At 38.3% G+C, this 20,912-nt stretch overlaps 1 protein-coding gene and 1 long non-coding RNA gene across 2 annotated transcripts; both read left to right on the forward strand.

The window, feature by feature from the left end:
• Positions 1-2,567: 2,567 nt before the first annotated feature.
• LOC307157734 (scavenger receptor cysteine-rich domain-containing protein DMBT1) lies at positions 2,568-13,815 on the forward strand (the record flags this gene model as incomplete). The annotated part of the gene is made up of 13 exons (XM_079869655.1): positions 2,568-2,601; positions 2,701-2,910; positions 3,427-3,735; positions 3,990-4,307; positions 4,505-4,810; positions 4,919-5,221; positions 5,418-5,726; positions 5,887-6,189; positions 10,867-11,199; positions 11,295-11,603; positions 11,728-12,036; positions 13,314-13,447; positions 13,548-13,815. 13 exons carry the CDS (start codon positions 2,568-2,570, stop codon positions 13,662-13,664), a joined length of 3,294 nt encoding a protein of 1,097 aa, XP_079725781.1. The 3' UTR covers positions 13,665-13,815.
• Positions 13,816-18,158: 4,343 nt separating this feature from the next.
• LOC307157802 lies at positions 18,159-19,821 on the forward strand. The gene is made up of 3 exons (XR_013821077.1): positions 18,159-18,396; positions 19,040-19,141; positions 19,314-19,821. It is a non-coding gene; the product is annotated as an uncharacterized lncRNA (long non-coding RNA).
• The last annotated feature ends 1,091 nt before the right edge of the window (positions 19,822-20,912 follow it).

Raw genomic sequence — 20,912 nt, forward strand, 5'->3', positions numbered from 1 at the left:
GGTCAGATTCAAGGTACTTTGTATTATTTATTCAGCAAAGCAAATCATTCTAAAACCCTTACATGTTGTTTGAATAATATTCAAAGCAGCCAAATAGTGTGGATTTCACATTGGGCATGCCTCAATTATATTCAAAGCAAATACAAAGTTTAAGAAGTTTTATAAAAAAATAATCCATTAATCTGGAACTATGCCTATATTTACAACAGTCAATATTGATGTCTTGAACTATCTTTAATAATTTCAACATTATACTCAACATAAAAAAAATGTATGATTGATTGAACAATGTTTTTTTGGAATGACAAAAGTCAGAAATATAGGTGTATGTTAAATAACATATTTGGAGAAGGCCTATGTGAAATCTGCACCTTTCTGGGACAAAAACAGACACATTTACATTTAGTACGGTAGTTGTAGTAGAATACTTTACAATCAGATTATGCAGTAATTTATCCATTAACAAAACAACACACCACAATAATAAAGTAGCTGAGGTCTCTACTGTTGAGGCTCTTTGCAATTTTAAGTTCTCTGTGGTTATTAGTTACGGTACATGAAAATATGGTTATTAAATCAGATCCTAAAGACAAAAACTTCCAGGCCTTTCTATATACTCTCTATATTCTATATTTTGCAAATATAACAGCATAATGTTTTCTCAAAAAGGTTACATAATATTTTCTAAGCGTAAAATAACAAACTAGATTAAAAAAAAGTTGATTTTGGCTTGAGAAAGCCTGACCAGAAAATTTGAAGTGCTTTTATGTGTAAATACAGGTATAGCTCAGCATCTGTTTTTCATTAGGTAAGACTGCATTTTTGTTCATGGTGAAATTATACTCATTGGTTTTTATCACTCAACAGGAGATGAAGTAGACAAACATTGTGAACTCAGAAGGACCTGATTGATTATTGACTACATGCATATGCCTTCATTATATGGAGGTGGACCATAGACTGGGAGGGGCCATTTGGTAAATTTATTCTTGAGAACACAGACATGATTAGTACCATGAGGCGGAACACAGCAACAGTTTCAGGTGTAATAGTTGAAGTATATGCAGGTAAGTGTCAAACGTTTTAATATATCGTTACTGTTCATGGAACTATACTCTCTCCCTCTATATAATTAATTTACAGTAAGTGCATGGAAGGATGTGGGCAGATGCATTAGTCATTGCACTCTTTTTAAGTTTCTTCTCAAGAATATGCTCTCTTAAATATGGATCACTTGCACACAAATACAGATTTGCAATACCTTTGCCATACATGAATTTTCTCATGCATTTTTCATTAATGCCACCTCAAATTTGTCTCATAGGTTTCAAGATTTTATTTTTGTCATTGTAACTGCATAATTTAGTGCTAATGTAACTGCACTTGATCACACAGATGAACATGCAGCACATACACACTGAGAAGAGATGTCACAAGACAAAAGATCCTACAGATTCTTTGTAAATGGACAGAAAAAAAGCTGCTTCAGCATAAATTACATTTAGGGCCTACATTTAAGAGCTGGGATCATGAGGGTTTAGTGGTCAAATTAAAGACTGGATGCAAAGTTACTTACTTAGTAAAGCAAATAAACACATAGATTCAAGATGTAATTTGAATATTACTCAAAGCAGCACAATGCATGAAACACAGGCTTCACTTCATTTCAGCCAGGCCCGTTGCAACAAAGCCTAAAATTAAATCTGTTCATCATATAAAGCGATCATACGGAGCCCCTAAAGGGACATGGTGGTGGAAAAAATAAAGATGGGAGGAAAAATAATAAGTCAATGATTTTCTTTCTCTCGCAAATCCTTTGCGTTCCTCCGAGAAACTGTGTTTGCTTGTAAATAGCTCAAAAGGTTTTGCAAGCAAACACAAAGTTTCTTGGCAGAACACAAAAGTTTTGTGAGGGAGCACAAAGTTTCTTGGGGAACGCAAAACATTTGTGAGAGAACGCAAAAGCATTTGCAAATATTTTTTCCTCCATCATATTTCTTTCCTTCATGTCCCTTTAGGGGCTCCGTATGATCGTGTCTCTTCAGAACATTTGGACTAAACTGCTGGTTTCATATGGATTAATTTTACAATCTCTTTATGAACCTTTTGAAGCTTCAATATAGTTGTGTGGACTGTAAATGGAGGGACTGAAATCTCAGATTGTATTAAAAATATCTTCATCTGGGTTTCAAAGATTAATAACTTGCATTTGCTTTTTGATGTCATGCTCATGTGAGACAAGTTTGATTGCACCTGCATGGACTTAAGAAAGTAAAAAGGTGTGCTGAAGTCAGTCGGTGGGAGGAACCAGAGCCAAACAGATTTAACCACTTTAAACCTCAATCACAACTCTACTTCCTAACATGGAGGAGGGAACATTGGATTGACATTTAACTAGTCATACATTGTTTTTTTTGACTTGCCAGTTTAGAAACAGAACAACAAAAAGCAGGTGTGATGATTGCAGAGTGTATGTGAATATCAAAACTGGTTCATGATATTTTGTGTCATTGAGTTTTTTTATTTTTTAGAATTCATTTGTTGAAGTTGAGGACTGTTCAGCAACAATGTCAGGCTCCGTGTGGCTCATTCCATTTCTGAGTAAGTAGTAACGCTAACACGAACAAGCACGGTCAAGCAACTTTTTTAGGGACAGGGCTAGTATTTTTAACATTTTGTACTTTTTTCTGTTACATGAAGTTCTAGGCAAAACCATTTCAAGTACGTCTGAATCAATCAGACTGGTAGATGGCAACAACTCCTGTTCTGGACGAGTGGAGGTTTTCTATAACGGTCAGTGGGGAACAGTGTGTGATGATGGCTGGGATCTGTCAGATGCTGCAGTGGTGTGTAGAGACGTGGGCTGTGGGGATGCTGTAGAGGCAAAGAGTGCTGCTTATTTCGGAAAAGGTTGGGAACAAGTATTTATAAGTGGTGTGACGTGTTTTGGAAATGAGTCTACGCTGAGCATTTGTGGATTTAAGAAAGCGGGAGAGTTTAAATGTGACCATTCAAAGGATGCTGGAGTCATCTGTCATTGTAAGTTCACTGCAAAAAACTATTGTCTAGTTTTTCAGTAAAATATCTAAATATTCTTAAATCAAGATACATTGATTCAAAAAGCTATAAAGTCTTGTTTTCTGAAAAATTCATAAAATTTATGGTTAAAATAGTGCAAATATCTGCCAATGGGGTAAGAAAAATAAAACTCGTTCTCCCTTTGAATTAATTTTTTTTTTTTAAGTTCTTGTTTTACGTGTAAACTCAGCAATACCTTAAGTAATTTTGCTTCTGAGTCTTCATTTAAGAATTTTTAGATATTTGTACTGTGAAACAATTTAAAATACTAATCACTGTTTCTAATATTTATGTTGTGTGCATTTAAATGCATCAATATATATTCTGACTGCTCTGTGTGGAAATTAGCACTCGTCAGATTGGTGAATGGCAGTCACTCCTGTTCTGGACGAGTGGAGGTTCTCCATGACGGTCAGTGGGGAACAGTGTGTAATGATGGTTGGGATCTGTCAGATGCTGCAGTGGTGTGTAAAGAAATGGGCTGTGGCGAAGTTTTCGAGCAAAGGAGTGGTGGTTATTTTGGCCAGGGACTAGGGCCAGTATGGCTAAGTGATGTGCAGTGTTCTAACACTGAATCGACACTGAGACACTGCATTTTAAAGGAATGGGGACAAAATTCATGTAGACATGAGAAGGATGCTGGAGTTGCCTGTCACCGTGAGTACAAATTTTTTTATGTATGTGCGTGTGCTTAAATTTATGGTTAAATTAATAGTTTTGCTGTCAATCATACATTTGAGACAAAACTACCAACATAATCCCAGTGGATGGGGTTTGGTCCATTTACATTATGGAAATTTGGTTGTAAATAATCCATAATATTTTATTAACAACATGACTTATCTGTGCATGAATCTGAGAAAGCGCATCAGATATAATTCACTGACAACAGCTCTCATGACATTGTTCAGGCAAAATTAAGTTTTCAGATGGCATCAACGCTTGTTCTGGAAGAGTGGATATTTTCTATTATCAATGGCGAAACATTCAGTGGGGAACAGTGTCGGATAATGGCTGGGATCTGTCAGATGCTGCAGTGGTGTGTAGAGAGATGGGATGTGGGGATGCTGTAGAGGCAAAGAGTGCTGCCTATTTCGGACAAGGTTGGGGACCAGTATGGTTGGATGATGTCAACTGCATTGGAAATGAGGCCACACTCGGTGCCTGTGAGTTAAAAAAATTAGGAGTGTACACTCTGCATTCAAAGGATGCTGGAGTCATCTGTCAGGGTAAGTTATTTTAATGAAATTAACAGCTTTGTGTATGTTCCTTTCATTGCCATGCATGTAAGACCATATGAAATTATGAACTGAAGAGAAAATATTGTCACTGTAAAGTGAGTAAAAAACATCATGTCTGAATCTATTGGGTAAACTATCCTAATATGTTTGCTTGTTTGTTTTCCTTCACTCTGACTGGCCTTTAGGTCTTATTAAGCTGGTGAATGGCACTAACTCTTGTTCTGGGAGAGTGGAGGTTTTCTTTGATGGCCGATGGGGAACAGTGTGTGATGATGGCTGGGATTCTGCGCGTGCCGCAGTGGTGTGTAAAGAATTGGGGTGTGGAAATGTTATAGAGGCAAAGAGTGCTGCTTATTTTGGACAGGGATCAGGACCAGTATGGCTAAGTGGGTTACAGTGCGCCACTGACTCTACACTGAGAAACTGTAATTCACAGGGATGGGGGAAAAACACTTGTGGACATGAGAAGGATGCTGGAGTCTCATGTCAGCGTGAGTACAAAACCTTGTACACAAAATAAACAGTATCTTAATCTAAGCATGTAAACTTTGAGTCATCATATTTGATCCACTTATAACTCTTGTTTTTGTGGGCATTAGCTAACATTAGACTGGCTAATGGCAGCACCTCTTGTTCTGGACGAGTGGAGGTTTTCAAAAACGGTCAGTGGGGAACAGTGTGTGATGATGGCTGGGGTCTGTCAGATGCTGCAGTGGTGTGTAGAGAGGTGGGATGTGGGGATGTGATAGAGGCAAAGAGTTCTGCTTATTTTGGACAAGGTGCAGGACAGATATTTATGGGCGATGTAAACTGTGTTGGAAATGAGGCCACACTGAGCGCCTGTGATTCACGTAAATATGGAATGTATGACCATTCAAAGGACGCAGGAGTCATCTGTTACTGTAAGTAAAATCCACTACTTTTCTAACTTTTTACACTCTCATTGTTATTTATGTAAAAAAGAGTTTATAGCAGCCCGGTGTGGGACTGAACTGAAAATGAAGTACAGTTATTAGGCATTGTAAAGGGAGAAAACATCCTAAATATGTATTTAATTAATTGACATGTTTCTTTTGCTTTCATTTATGTGACATTAAGCTACTATCAGGCTCATTAATGGAAGAAACCCCTGTTCTGGACGAGTGGAGGTTCTCTATAATGGAACATGGGGAACAGTGTGTGATGATGGCTGGGATCTGTCAGATGCTGCAGTGGTGTGTAGAGAGATGGGCTGTGGGGATGCGATAGAGGCGAAAAATGCTGCTTATTTTGGTCAAGGATCAGGACCTGTATGGCTAAGTGATTTACAATGTTCTAACACTGAATCAAGACTGCAAGATTGTAAATCAAGTGGATGGGGAAAAGGCAGCTGTGGACATGAGAAAGATGCAGGAGTCATTTGTCAGGGTGAGTTCAAACTGCAGCCTTGTTCCTAATATTAAAAAAATGAGCAGCGTGCTTTACATCCCTTGCATAGAATGTAGTCAATATAATACTAAAATGATTTGCATTAAGCTCAAACTCAAACTGAATATATTTAATCTCCCTTCCTTTGTCTGAGCATTAGATATCGTCAGGCTGGTCAACAGCACCAGCTCCTGTTCTGGGCGAGTGGAGGTTCTCCAATATAGACAGTGGGGAACAGTGTGTGAGGATGGCTGGGATCTGTCAGATGCTGCAGTGGTGTGTAGACAGATGGGCTGTGGAGCAGTTTTGGAAGTAAAGAGTTCTGCTTATTATGGAAAGGGTTCAGGAACAGTATGGATGAATAATGTAAACTGTTTTGGGAATGAGTCTACATTGAAGAGCTGTTCATATAACAGAGGTCCAACCAGCTGTGCCCAGAAAGATGCCGGAGTCATTTGTGGATGTGAGTGCCAATTTTTTAATGTCAGCGAGTGATATAATGGACCCTTTTCACAAACAGTGACGATGCATTTCCTTAAAGGAGAACTCCGGTCAATTTTAACATTGAGCTCATTTTTTTGTACATTTGGAGTGCTGTCAATACAGAGAACAACGACAAAAAACGGTGTTGCCTACACCGAGTTATTCTATTTTTAAAATTTGCACCCTGTTGACTTCAATAGGGCAAGTAGTAAGCCTGCTTTTTAGCCTCTTAACATCCTTTAAGTGTCATTACAAGTGCACAGAAAATGTGAGTGATTCCTTCCGAGTGAACACGGGTGGATCTGACTGCAGTAGATGTTAGAGATATTAATAAAAATGAAGTTAATTCAGCCAGCGCTCATACCTTTGTTTACATCCTGTTTTCGGTGGAACGCCATAGTAATCGATTGTCGAGTTCACGCGCGTGATCATTGGTAACTAAACCTATGCGCGTGAACTCGACAATCGATTACTATGGCCTTCCACCGAAAACAGGATGTAAACAAAGGTATGAGCGCTGGCTGAATTAACTTCGTTTTTATTAATATCTCTAACATCTACTGCAGTCAGATCCACCCGTGTTCACTCGGAAGGAATCACTCACATTTTCTGTGCACTTGTAATGACACTTAAAGGATGTTAAGAGGCTAAAAAGCAGGCTTACTACTTGCCCTATTGAAGTCAACAGGGTGCAAATTTTAAAAATAGAATAACTCGGTGTAGGCAACACCGATTTTTGTCGTTGTTCTCTGTATTGACAGCACTCCAAATGTACAAAAAAATGAGCTCAATGTTAAAATTGACCGGAGTTCTCCTTTAAGTCTAGCACTTTCGTAATTTTTTTTTTTTTTTTATGTTTTCATTTTTAAAGTCACCATGAAATCAAAATGGAACATTCTTATGTTTTATGAAATATTGCAGTATTTTTTTTTTTTAATGCTTGTACCCTCATTTTGAATCAAAATAACTTCCCCTCCCTCTTGCAGCGACATCTCTTCTCTTCTCTTCTCTTCTCTTCTCTTCTCTTCTCTTCTCTGATGTGCTTACTGGCGTGAGGGTGGGACAACCTGTCACTCACATGAGATCCACCAATAGCAAACCACAATGATCCAACCATCCAATCAGTTCAAAATCAAGTCCCGCCATAATTTTTATTTATTTTTTGTTAGAGAAGCCGGATATACATCACAATAAGGAAGAAAGGACTATCGCAAATTCCATTTCATGTCGACTTTAAAAATTTTAAAGTAGGCTACATGTAGGCATACATTACAGCACTATACTGTTTTATTACCTTGGCATTAGAGAAAACTGGCTAACGCTGCTTCGTGACTGTTTCTAATACAATGGCTGAGGCAAATTTGACATCTCTCTCTTCTGACTGACATAATCAATTTTTCTTTTGCTACTTTGCTAATTATTTTTGTTGTAGTTTCCGTTCACCAGACGTTATTAACCAACTATGAAGACTTCAGTGTCTTAGAACCCTGGAAATGTGAAAATGGTCCATTGAGCGCAACAATGATTTGAGCAAGAAATTCATTTTTTTTTTTTTACTTTCTCACATTCACTCAGATATTAAAGTCCTGTTGAAGATTACAGTGAAGGCTGAACTTGGAGTCGACCCAAATGATCCTGGAATCATAAATAAACTTTCAGAGGAGGTGAGAGCAGTGCTGCATCCTTCGCTACTTTTTGCTGTCATCTACTGTCTGCTCATGGTACTGTTGGCTCTTTGTATTTACCTTCATTTGGATCTCATAGTTGAAGAAGCTGCGAATAAATGGAACTTTATCATTGAAAACTCAGGCAGATGGAAAAGTATTCAAAAAGGCAAAAGGAATTGCACCCTGACATTTTGGTAAGACTTTAGCACAACTTTAAAACGGTTTAATTTTTAATTTAATATTTTCCACAATAAAAATTTACAATGATGTTGGTTTCTCAGGTCATTGCTGGCATGCAGAGGAGAAAACAAAGGATAATCTAATAGGAAATTGAATGCTACAATCTTTTATACATACACACACACACACATATATATATATATATATATATATATATATATATATATATATATATATATATATATATATATATCTGACCTTTTATAAATATTATTAATAATTATCTCATGTAAGTTTTTCATACATTGCAGTGCTTCATATAATATCCCTGCAATTTTTGCTTTCCTAATGACGATACATATATGTGTTTAGATTCTGAGAAAGTATCTTTGTTTCATATCCTAACTTGCTAACCAACATTTACATATATCCAATATTGTACATATATGAACCTGTCTGGACTTTTATAATTGCACAAATGTAATTAGTGTAGTTAACAATAATTCAATTTGATTTAATTCCATTCTATTTCATTTAAAACACGAATCAGACTCGGACCATTGTAGAGTTACATACTAAATAATTTGCCTTGTTATCAGGGTGATCATTTCCTGATGAGTGTCCATGTTGTGACTGCTGTTACCATGGTACTCTAGGTATGGTATCATGTTACCATATTTAGGTAATTATTCCAGTTGCTTTGTTTTTGAAACTAGAATGAATCTTTCCACCCATGTCATGATAGCACTGTTGAGAAGCATCAAGGCTTGATGAGCTGGTGTCTCATTATTTGTCATAAATAACACACCAAAGTATTTTCAGGACACTTAAGGCTATATGTTCAGACTTCAAGCAAATTAGAATTTTTTTTTTCAACTCCGATATTTTCAGGCAGACTGTCTGCACTATTAATTGCAAGTGATCGAATAAGATTTGTGTGTCCAAACATAAACAACCTATCTGCATGGTTTGCTTTGGTAATGACGTAGGTGTACCCATGTATGTGACTAGGCTTTCAAAACGGATGCAGGAAAAACTGTGCATCATCTCACTCTCCAAATAAGTGCCCTGTCGAGTTACAGTGCAGAAAAAAACTGAAAAATCTTTTGGACAAACCACTTGAACACTGTATGAATAATTTTCGGCATTTCCATCACAGGTTTCGACGTTATCATTGTGTGTCACGTTAAGAGTGATGCAAAAGACAGTTTGAATTCTGATTTGAGTAGCCAGAGCATCCAGACTGAGACACATCTGATGGGAATCGCATTTCAAACTACGTCCATATGTGGTTTGGATTGGATTTGAAAAAAACAATTTCATTTTTTTTTATGTCCAGACTTTCAAAACCCCATCTAGGTAAAATTTTTCTGGCAGTCGTAACATGGCCTTAGTAGTTTTGTTAACCATTTGCAGTGGGTAATGAACTGAGACAGACCTGTGCATGCATTTAGCAGGAAAAGCAACCTATTACTATTCAAAAACAACAACAGGGTGCAACATGCACAATTACAAAAACTAGACTTTTATTTGAGACATGGCTTCAGAAGACATGTAATAAAGCACACACGTCTTATTATGATGCTGCTTTGTTGTCCATTTTGGAGCTTGACAGACAGTCCTAAATAATGCAGGATTATTTCTGAAAGGTAAATATTCATAAGCTTCACAGTTTGCATCTTGTTAATGGGGCGTTACAGAGTAATTAGGGAGGAACAACTCATTTAAACAACCAAACAAAATGCAAACAATGAACAGCCATTTGTGTAGTGCCAAGCAAGTGTTATGCAAGAGCATAAGTTTGAACAGAATTACAATTTCTGCAAACACCTAACAATGCAGACAGTTCCAATTTAGAATGAAGAAAAACCCAGCATTATGAGAGAGAGAACAAGTTGAAAGTGATAATATCTGAGACAGAGTGATTGCAACTATTGTGATCAATACCTCATAGTTTATTTTATCCCTAACCTGTTTGCACCCTTAGGTCACTGCTTCCTCAAGTGCAAATTACTAACTACTTTACCTGTTGAGTATATGCTGTAATTTACAAATATAGCCTATTGTAAAATAATACACTAAAAAGGAGTGATTGTCTGGGTCATCTGAAGGGAGGAGACATATGGGCTGGAGGTTGTGCCTCTAGATAAAAACACTATAAATTGCCAACATACAAACTTATCTGTCAGAGGGAGGAAGAATACAGAAGCATACATGGGACACTTCAAAAGGTTTAAACCCTTAGTCATATTTTGAACTTTCTGACTTTATTCTGCTGCGTCTATTTCTGTGCTAAAAGAATAAATGTTAATATTATTATCTCAAAGTGTGATTGATTCTCAGGTATGATTCTCTATAAAATATATGTCTAGTAGTAATACAAATAATTTTCATTTAGACAATAGAATTAGAGAATGGTAATACTGATCTGTCAGCTTAACATGCTTTTAATGCTTTTTGATAAAATAAATAAATAAAACAGTTCAATTGGGCCACTTATGACTGTCAAAAATGGTCCAATTCATTTGGCTTTATATTTAGTCATAGGAAGTATAAGAAACTAGTCAGTGCAAATCCAATGAAGTCATTCATTGTTCACAGTTACTCTGATATATCTTTTAGTGTTATAATTTTTCTTAGTTTCTTTTCAGCAGCAGTGCTGTGCACCATATGGCTCATTTTACTTCAAGGTAAGAGCTCAAACACAGCTCGTACATATAAACTATAAACATATAAACTTTTTAGTTTTTGCCCTACATACTGCATAACATTTTTGAGATTCTCAATGCTTTTTCTCTCTTGACAAGCAGTTCTGGCAAATTCCACATTAAGCAAGGCTGCTTCAGTCAGACTAGTTGATGGCAGCAGCTCCTGTTCTGGGAGAGTGCAGGTTCTCCGTTCTGGAATATGGGGAATGGTGTGTTACAAAGGCTGGGATTTGTTAGACGCAAATGTGGTGTGTAGAGAATTGGGCTGTGGGGAGGCTAAAGAGGTGAAGGTAGCTGCATATTTTGGGCCGAGCTCAGGACAAGTATGGATAAATGAGGCGAAATGTGTTGGGACTGAATCCTCACTGACACAATGCGCAGTGAGTTCACTGGACAATTGCCTACAAGACTTGTATGCTGGAGTCATCTGTCAGCGTGAGTAAAAAACCTTTTACAATATGTTTAATTGCATATCTAATCGTGCTCAATATTATCACACTTTATTTTTTCATTTTAATGTGTCTCCTCAGTAAGAACTAGGCTGGTGAGTGGTGTCAACTCCTGTTCTGGACGAGTGGAGGTTCTCTATAATGGAATATGGGGAACAGTGTGTGATGATGGCTGGGATCTGTCAGATGCTGCAGTGGTGTGTAGAGAGATGGGCTGTGGGGATGTGATAGAGGCAAAGAGTGAAGCTTATTTTGGACAAGGATCAGGACAGATATGGATGGATGATGTAAACTGCTTTGAAACTGAGCATGCATTGAGCAAATGTGGATTTCGGCAGTGGGGAGTGCATAACTGTTATCATTCAGAAGATGCTGGAGTCACCTGTCAGTGTAAGTGCATGAACTACTGAAATTAACTGCGTTTTGTATTGTATTTATTTCAGTGTTTGTAATTAACAACAGTCAATATGATTGTAATTGCTTGACATTACTGTTTTGTTTTCTTTTGCATCAGCCCTTGTGAGGTTGGTTAATGGCATTGACACTTGTTCCGGAAGAGTGGAGGTGTTCCATAATGGAACATGGGGAACAGTGTGTAATGATGACTGGGATGCAGCCGATGTTGCAGTGGTGTGTAGAGAGATGGGCTGTGGAGACATTAAAGAATTAACCAATGGTTCTTTTTTTGGAGCCACATCAGGACAAATATGGATGGACAATGTAAACTGTACTGGGGAAGAGGTAGCACTGAGCACCTGTGCATTTCAGGGATGGGGAACACATGACTGTGGATTTTCAGAGCACGCTGGAGTCATCTGCAGTCGTGAGTTGCAAACCGCCAATTCCAGTTAAAGGAATAGTTCACTCAAAATTGAAATTGTCATTATTTGAGGGGTTGCTCACTGCAGAGCCAATGGCCCTATCCCTAAACCTAATTGGCTTAAGCTCCACCTCTTAGTTACACAGAGCTGGGCTAGGTAGTCAAAAAGTATTTGACCCATATGGCTCTGCAGTGATGCACCACTTGCAGTTTGCTCACCCTCATGCCATTCCAAGCCTCTGTACAGTTATTTTGCTGTCAACCATTCTTTAAGTTTTTTTCAATAGACCTAAGTCAGGATAGTGCCATATTGAGTTTCTGGTAGGAATAAAAACAAGGCTGTGAGGAATAGAATACAGTGCGTTCAATAAATTGTACTGTTGTTGAACAACAACCTGATTGTTTAGATGATGAAACATCTTTCAAAAAAAAAAAAAAAAAAACGACCAAAACTCCATGAAACAGTTTTAAAAGATGTGAGTTGTGAAAAACCTTTAAGACCTTTAGCCCATTGTATGGACTGTATGCCTATCCCTCACAGCCTAATTTTTCTGCATTAAATTCATCTGCAAAATGGCGTCTAACTCAACTAACGTCTATGAAGGTGTCATACAAGTAAATAAGACAGAATTAAATTTTTTGTGCAACTTATTACGTGAACAGATTAGTGCATATTCTCAGGTGCAATGGTATGTATGCTACGCTAAAATAAAGATCTGAAAAGCTCTTGTTGTATAGTGAATGAGTAAATTAAGTAGACAGACTATTAGCATCTATACTTTTTGTAATTGTTTTTTGTTCTTTTTATCGGTGTGGTGTAAAGTGTAAAAATAGCTTATAAATATTAGTAAATACATTTAAGTAAATTATAAGCCGTGCATGCATTTGTGTTTAATCTATATTGCATTCTATAGGCAAGGCAAGTTTATTTATATAGCACATTTCATACACAATGGCAATTCAAAGTGCTTTACATAGAATAAATAAAAATAATAAAAATAAATAAGAATAATTAAAACAGATTAAACAGATTTTATATAAATAAATTCTACATCAGTAAATAAATTATCATCTGATTTTTTTAATGTTTTTGCCCTTTTATAATGTGTTTATCTTATTCTGGAAGAAATGGTCTGAAAACTAAAGTAATATTATTTTATATAATACATTTTCCTAGTCCAAGAATATATATAATCCATAATTGGACTGATTTGATTTATTATATATATTAAAAATAGGTAATTCTAACCTAACTTTGCATTTTTCATACTGCTCTTTAGAGTCCACTACCACATACGAAGACCCTGGCCAGGACTCACACTCACGTATGAAAGTGCTGTTGAGGATTGAGGTGAAAACTGACTCCAAATTCAACCCAAATGATCCTGGAACCATGAGTAAACTCTTGGAGGAGGTAAGAGCAGTGGAGTAACAATGAGCTGCATATTACACTACTTTCTGCTGTCATCTACTGATCTCTACTGACTGCTCATGTTACTATTGTTCTCTCATAGATGGGAAAGAAGTTACAAATAAGTGGACCTTTCTCACTGACTTTGAAAACTCAGCCAGATGGAAAAGTGTTCCAGAACATCTCCCAGAAAAAGAAAGTTCCAAGAACATGTAACTGACATGCTGGATAATGCAAATATATACATACATATAATTATTTTTGGATGTTTTGCATGTTACATGTTTTAAAATGTTGACTTTAATGTTCCTAATGTAGTTGACTGTGCCTCACAGGCAAACGCACCCAATCAATATAGTCAGCAATTTTGCTGACAACAAATTAATATCACCCAATTAATAGTCATTAAAATGGCAAAAGATGTCAGCCTTATGTTGTGTACATTCTTTATAATCATGTCCTAGTTGTTTTTGTTTTAACAGCCGCACACAGTCTATAATAAAAGCCAGCTTTCCATCAATCTAAAGATTGAGATAAATTTGTTGTCATTTGGTTGTAACCAAAAGCCATCTTTTAGGCAAATTGCTAATGGAAAAATTTACATCTGGTACATTGTTTTTTTTTTCAGCACAACTGACGTTTTGAAATGTTCGCCATCAAAACTAAGACTCAATGCATTTTCCAGCTTTGAAATGTTATTTCTCAAGACTCACTTATAAAGTTTAACTGCCTCTATCTATTTTGGAGATCGACAGACCCTGATTATTTGTATTGCAATTTCTGTTACCTTTCTGTTTACTAATAAAATGTAATGCTCCTTTTTTCAGTCAGTTATATTTTAGATTACCAGTATTCTAACATAATGTCCTGTTTTAACTGCAGAAACACGATTTTAAATCGATAAAAAATACAAGTCTTTTTTTTTTTTTTTCCCTAAAAATAAGTTGTATCAGTGTGATACACATAATTCATCACAGGATGGCGATGTTTAGTTACATTACTCTATTAACAGCTTTAACAAAATAAATCGTCTCTATGGCCCTGTCCCAAATGGCACACTTCATGTGCACTTTCGGTCTTGTGAACTTACAATGGTTGCCGCGTGCGTGTGTCCGTTAAGTCCGTGAGACCGCAGTGTGTCCCATTTGTCATTTTTAGATCTCAGCACGGTGCTCGCGAGCGCCCCCATGTGGTCGATTTGCGCCCTTGATGCGCACTTTTGCAGAGCCCGCGCTGATGCGGGCTCCACAGCAGACTTCTTCCCGACAGTCAAAGCGGCATTACGTCACAGTGCGAACTCAGAGGAAGACCCAGGGGGTCAATCCAGCGCTCGAATTCCGTACCACCCCCGGGAGCCGCCATTGGCTAACAAGCCATCACTTGGTGTTAGCATTCCATTGACTCCCATTCATTTTGGCGTCACTTTGACAGCGAATAACTTTACATCTAAGGTGTTTAAAGACTCTATTTGTCCATTGTTTATTTCTAAAGAAACACGACAATATAAAAGGCTCCATTACCTTGTATCCTACGTTATGGCCCCGTAGAAACAGTTTTTTGTAAATGTAGGCTAACGACTGCATCATAACCATGCGACTCTCTGGAAATTACCGAATAGACAGGAGGAGAAGCTCGTAGGCAGGGCCGGAGTGGGGCCACTTTTCAGCCCGGGAGTTTCAGGCCCAAGACCGGCCCACTTTTTCCATGGTGGAATTCCAAATTAGCACTTTTTCTAAATTGGATAAATGAAGCAACAGTTCAGCTCTAACTATTGTGTAGTTTGTATTAATACCATGGGTTAACAAATAATGTAAAGGTTAAATAATAATTCACTTAGACTTTATAAGAAGCAATTGCGACTTTATTTCACACAATTCTGACATTATATTTCGCAATTCTGACTTTATAACGCGACTTTATATCACAATTCTGACTCTATATCTTGCAGTACTGACTTTATAAGCAACTGCAACTTTATTTCACGCAGTTCTGACTTTATATCTTGCAATTCTGACTTTATAAGAAGCAATTGCTACTTTATTTCACGCAGTTCTGACTTTATATCTTGCAATTCTGACTTTATAAGAAGTAATTGCGACTTTATTTCACACAATTCTGACTTTATATCTCGCAATTCTGACTTTATTACACACAATTGCGACTTTATATCACACAATTCTGACTATATATCTTGCAGTTCTGATTTTATTTCACGCAATTTTGACTTTATATATCGCAATTCTGAGAAATAAAGTCAGAATTGCGAGATGTAAACTCGCAATTGTGAGATAAAAAGTCGCAATTATCTTTTAAAATGTTTTATTCTGTGGCGGAAACAAAGCTTCCATACCTCCTGGCCTCTTCCTCCCATCCATCCTCCCTGACGTGTACCGTTACGGTAGGGCCGGCCCAGCTTTCGGTAGGCGCCGGTGGTGCCGCGGTAGCCTACCTGAGAAAACGTTTTGGAAAAGACGGACTAACCCAACCAACTCTATCGGAGAGGAGGGGAGAACTCCCTCACATGGTACAACCCATGCAGAGGCTGCGCGCTGCGGTGTCAGAATGCGAAACGTGTGTAGCCCATGTAACTAACGTGACATTGAAATGTGACAAAAAAAAAAAAATTCCTCGACCGGCCCAAAAGTGAAGCGGCCCACCGGGAATTCTCCCGATTCTCCCGATTACCCACTCCGGGCCTGCTCGTAGGCAATCGGGGGGACGTGGAGGAATAAAGTCTGATAAAGTCAAGGGAGAAGCCCATAGAGAGTCATAAAGTTGCTCCTGCTCCTAGCTCATGGACAGCTCCTACTCACGCTCTCCGTTTCTGCAAGATTCGGAAGGGAATGATTCAGATTTCGCTTGGCACAGCTACTAGAAGACTTACAACTGTCAGACAGGCTGCTCACGTCACATCCACGTCGTCAAGCTCAGTTTGAGTCTGCGCAGTACGCTCAGCCATCAGGAAGTGAGAGCTTCTAATTGACTTCACTTTTCTCCGTTGAAACCTATGGGGTCGCTGTGTCCAGTTTATATACTGTCTATGGGAAGACCGCGAGTCCTTAGGGTTCCATTTGGGACAGGGCCAAATTCTCTAAGGTTTGTTTCATCCAGGTTGAAAGCTTATGAACTTTAAAATGAATAATGAAGTCAACACTCCAAAAAAGAGCAAGTGTGGAAGTGCCAGTGGCTCAGTGGTATGAGCATGTCCTCCTTATCAGGAGGTTCCCGGTTGAAAACCGGCCTGGTCACGGAAGCATGCAGAATTGTATGATACAGCAAACACGTACCACTTCTACCAAAGTCTGGCATTGTTAGGAGCCGCTCGCTGTGGGAAACCAGCTCTGGCGGGTGCAGTCCTCCTCACTGGCATGGGCTGCGTCTGTGGGCCGCTCTACCACCAGGCTTTAACCAACGACCCCAGCTTCAGCAAGCTGGCAGCAATCGGAGGCTCGTTGCTCATTGTTGGGTGGGCTGCAATGGCTCTTTGAACCCCGAGATGATGTTCTGTTTTGTTATTTGAACTAGAAAAAGAGGAGGTATGGGGTGGCTGAAGGAGAAAAAGGGTGGAGAATTTCACATCTTTTCTAAAACTAAAACCCTTTTCAGTCACATCTGGAAAGTGATGATAAGGCCTTGAGATCAAACATAACTCTTTTATTTCCCTCATAACTGGCAGTCAGACTAGTTGACTAAAACACTTCAATAGTCACACTTAATATGAAAGACCAAACCAGCCCTGAGTTCGACACAATCTCTGTGATAGAGAGGATCATTGTTTGATCAAACCTTTTTTTTCATTGTTTTTACACTATAAACAAGATAAAAAGATGATAAAGCACATTTATTAACTGAAACTCAGTGGTGTAATGGGTAAACAAGTGCCTTTGAATCACAACACTGGCACAGAGACCTATGATCAAATCCCACAGACCCGATGAACAGCTTTTCCTCAAACTAAGTTAAGATCAAATCTAAATGACCTTAAAAACATTATCAGTGCATCTGTGGCTCAATGGATAGTTGTCTCCCTTTCAAACCAGAAAGTTCTGGTTCAAGCCCAACATTTGCTAAACTTATTCATCATTTAACACAAAGCTCTGGATCAAACCTGTTAAAACGCTCATCATCTCTGCAGTCTCAGTGGCTCAGGAGAGAAAGTGTTGTGTTTCAATCACAGCATCCTGAGTTCAAATCCCACTATTGCTGACTTTCAATAGTTCTCATTAGAAAAGAAGTCTGATAAGCAGTTGTTGCTGTGAAATCCATGATGGGCGAGTGGATAAACACATGCTCTCAGAGGACAAGACTGTGATGAAGACACAGTATCAAATCTCACTTTCACTGCTTTATTGGAAACTCTCAGGATAATAGTGAAATAGAAGTTCCTCCACATGTTTCAGCAAGAGATCTGTGGCCCACAGGTAAGAGCGCTGCCTCTCGGGTTTAGAGGTTGCTGGTTCAATCCCAGCTGGGTCTCTGCGATAGGTGTGTGTGTGTGCGTCAGTGGTGCATGCCCAAATGAGGGGATAACACACACTTAGTTACTTTTAAAAGTAACTTTTTTCACTTTTGTTTTAGAAATTTAGTTGTTAAAAGTAACTAAGTAATAGTTACTAAAAGTACATTTACTTTTACAAGTAACTAAGTAACCTTTTAACCAAATAACTTTTAAAAGTAACTATTACTGGATTGACCCCCTGACTATAATCCGACAGTAAAGTGCAGTTCTTCATCCGCTCCACTAGGCGGCAGAAGCGGGGTTCTCCTTCAGTCTGACACTTCTGCTGCTTAACAACATGACACTTGATGACAAACACAACAACACGTGCAGATCCTGCAGACGAGAAGATGACAGCTCTTAATGTCACTTTATCAGCACATATTCCAGCTCAACTGCAGATAAAACCGACACACAGATAAAATGAAGGAAACGAGTGTCACGCGACTCACCTGTAAGTAACTTTTCGCTTAAAGTCCATTTCTCTTGTCAAAGGACTTGCTCGCTCTATAGCAAATCAGTCGCTAGTTGTAGCGTTACCTTTTTAGTCTCTGAATGAATCGCCCTCTGATATTCTCACTATAAAGTGGAATAAGAAGGACTATTGCAGTGTTTTCTGGATTGATGTGAGAGTCAGCAGGAGTTGTGTGAAGCTCTGATGTTCTCCTGTTGCTTCATGCTCTTCTACTTCCTGTTATGACTGGGATATGAGAGTAAAACATCCTTTAAAATGGTATTTTAATTCAAAATGTCATAATGTTACTACAAACATGAAACAATGAAGTAAAGAGCAGTGGTTAGACACTTTGTGGTTGGTTTTCATTGCGTATCATTTCTGTAATCTTGACTGATGTTTTGTAGGTCTGGCATTCTTTGAATGAGGAATTAGTTTTTAGTTTTATTCAGTGTTTTAATAATTTTGTGGCCTGTATGTGTAAGACAGTAATTGAAGTAAACAAGACGAGAACAGTTCATTGATTTATGCAGCATTAGTGATGTATAACAGATTTCATTTTAGCCAATTTTTTTTTTAGTTCAGATTTTTGTTTAGATATACAGTGTGTAATGATGTGTTTGATTATGCCGTGACTCTACAGAATCAGAGATGTGTTGTGGAGCGTAAACCCGGCCAACAGAAGCAGAGCTCAGAGTCGTGTGACAGACGTTGACTGTAATGATGGACTTCTGCTCATGGACAGGTAATGTATATGATGTGGGATTGTGTGTTTTACTGTGCTAAACGTAGGCTCCCATCCTTTGCTTTTTGAAGGGCCTCCTCTTTGAAAAGCAAATTATGGGAACCTAAACGGGTGGGGAGTGACATTTTTTATATACTAATAATTTATACAAAATATCCCTGTTGTCCAAAAGCATAACCGCTGCTGGTGACTGTGCCGGAAGCTCCGGGGAGAGACCGCACTGGTATCCCCCTCCTTTGGGTGCACACCGCTCACACACACTCCTATCGCAGAGACCCGGCTGGGATTGAACCAGCAACCTCTGAACCCGTGAGGCAGCGCTCTTACCTGTGAGCCACAGATCTCGTCTGTTTATGTGAAGGAACTTCTGTTTCACTATGTACTTGTATGTGACCTGTGATTTTTAAATAAATCAGTTAAAGCTTTCAGTTGTGTGATTTGAACCCAAGCCTCAATCACAGAGGTAATCATTATTCAGGTAACTCTGAAATTCATCTCAGAGGTAATCGCTCAAGTTCTACATGTTGCTTTGGGAGCGCATGGCCTGGTTTCTGCCATCTTTGCTTCATTGTCACATGGGTTCAGAACATTGTTTTGAGCCAATCACCAGAGTCTTAATTGTCATGATGTGATTAATCACTCCATATTTGAACTCCTAAAACACTGTTAAGATTCCTATACATCTACTCCTACTCCTATATATACTCCGACTCCTACTTCTATTCCTATACATTTACTAACTAATTTTATTTCCAAAGATAAGTGCGCCAGGAGAACTGTCGGAACTGAGTCGTCTTCGGTGGTCCGGTGGTAGCAGTTCCGTCGCTAAGATAAAAGGTTACCGGTTCTATTCCAACTTGTTGTTGTTTTATACAATTTCAGACTCGGTTTCGAAAGATAAACGAACCAGGAGAACTGATTTAATCGTGTCGTCTTTGGTGGTTAAGTGGTAGCGGTACCGTCTCTGAAGCGGAAGGTTTCCGGTTCTATTCCAGCGTGTTATTGCGGTTTTATACTCTGTAGTGGTTTCAGACTCCGTTTCGAAAGATAAACGTACCAGGAGAACCGGCCGAGCCGTGCAGGCGCTGGTGGCGCAGTGGTACAGTCATGGTATAGCCTTCCCAAGGTCCATGGTTTGAGCCCGGGTCAGGCGTCTGCACACCCAGAAAACCAAAGGGGGGGGTAGTGTGTGTGTGTCCCCCCCCCGAGGTTTCGGAGTGCCTGTCGCTGCGGTTATGCTGCTTCGTTCTTATGATTTGCTACGTTTAATAATATAATAAACTTAACTATTTAAAACCTTTTTTCCTTTTCTTTCTTTCTTTCTTTCTTCTTGGACTTTTTTTTCTTTTTTGGACTTTTCTCACTTTTGTTTAGAACTAACTTTTAAAAGTAACTAAGTAACAGTTACAGTAACTAAGTAACAGTTAGTACTTAGTTAGTACTTAAAACTAAGTACTTAGTTTTTAACTAAGTAACTGTTACAGTTACTGTAACTAAGTAACAGTTACTTTTAAAAGTTACTTAGTTAAAAACTACTTAAAGTCCTAAGTAACTGTTACTTAGTTACTTTTAAAAGTTAGTTCTAAACAAAAGTGAGAAAAGTCCAAAAAAGAAAAAAAAGTCCAAGAAAGAAAGAAAGAAAGAAAGAAAGAAAAGGAAAAAAGGTTTTAAATAGTTAAGTTTATTATATTATTAAACGTAGCAAATCATAAGAACGAAGCAGCATAACCGCAGCGACAGGCACTCCGAAACCTCGGGGGGGGGACACACA

This window comes from Squalius cephalus (genome assembly GCF_949319135.1).
Source record: "Squalius cephalus genome assembly, chromosome: 4".
NCBI lineage: Eukaryota > Metazoa > Chordata > Actinopteri > Cypriniformes > Leuciscidae > Squalius > Squalius cephalus.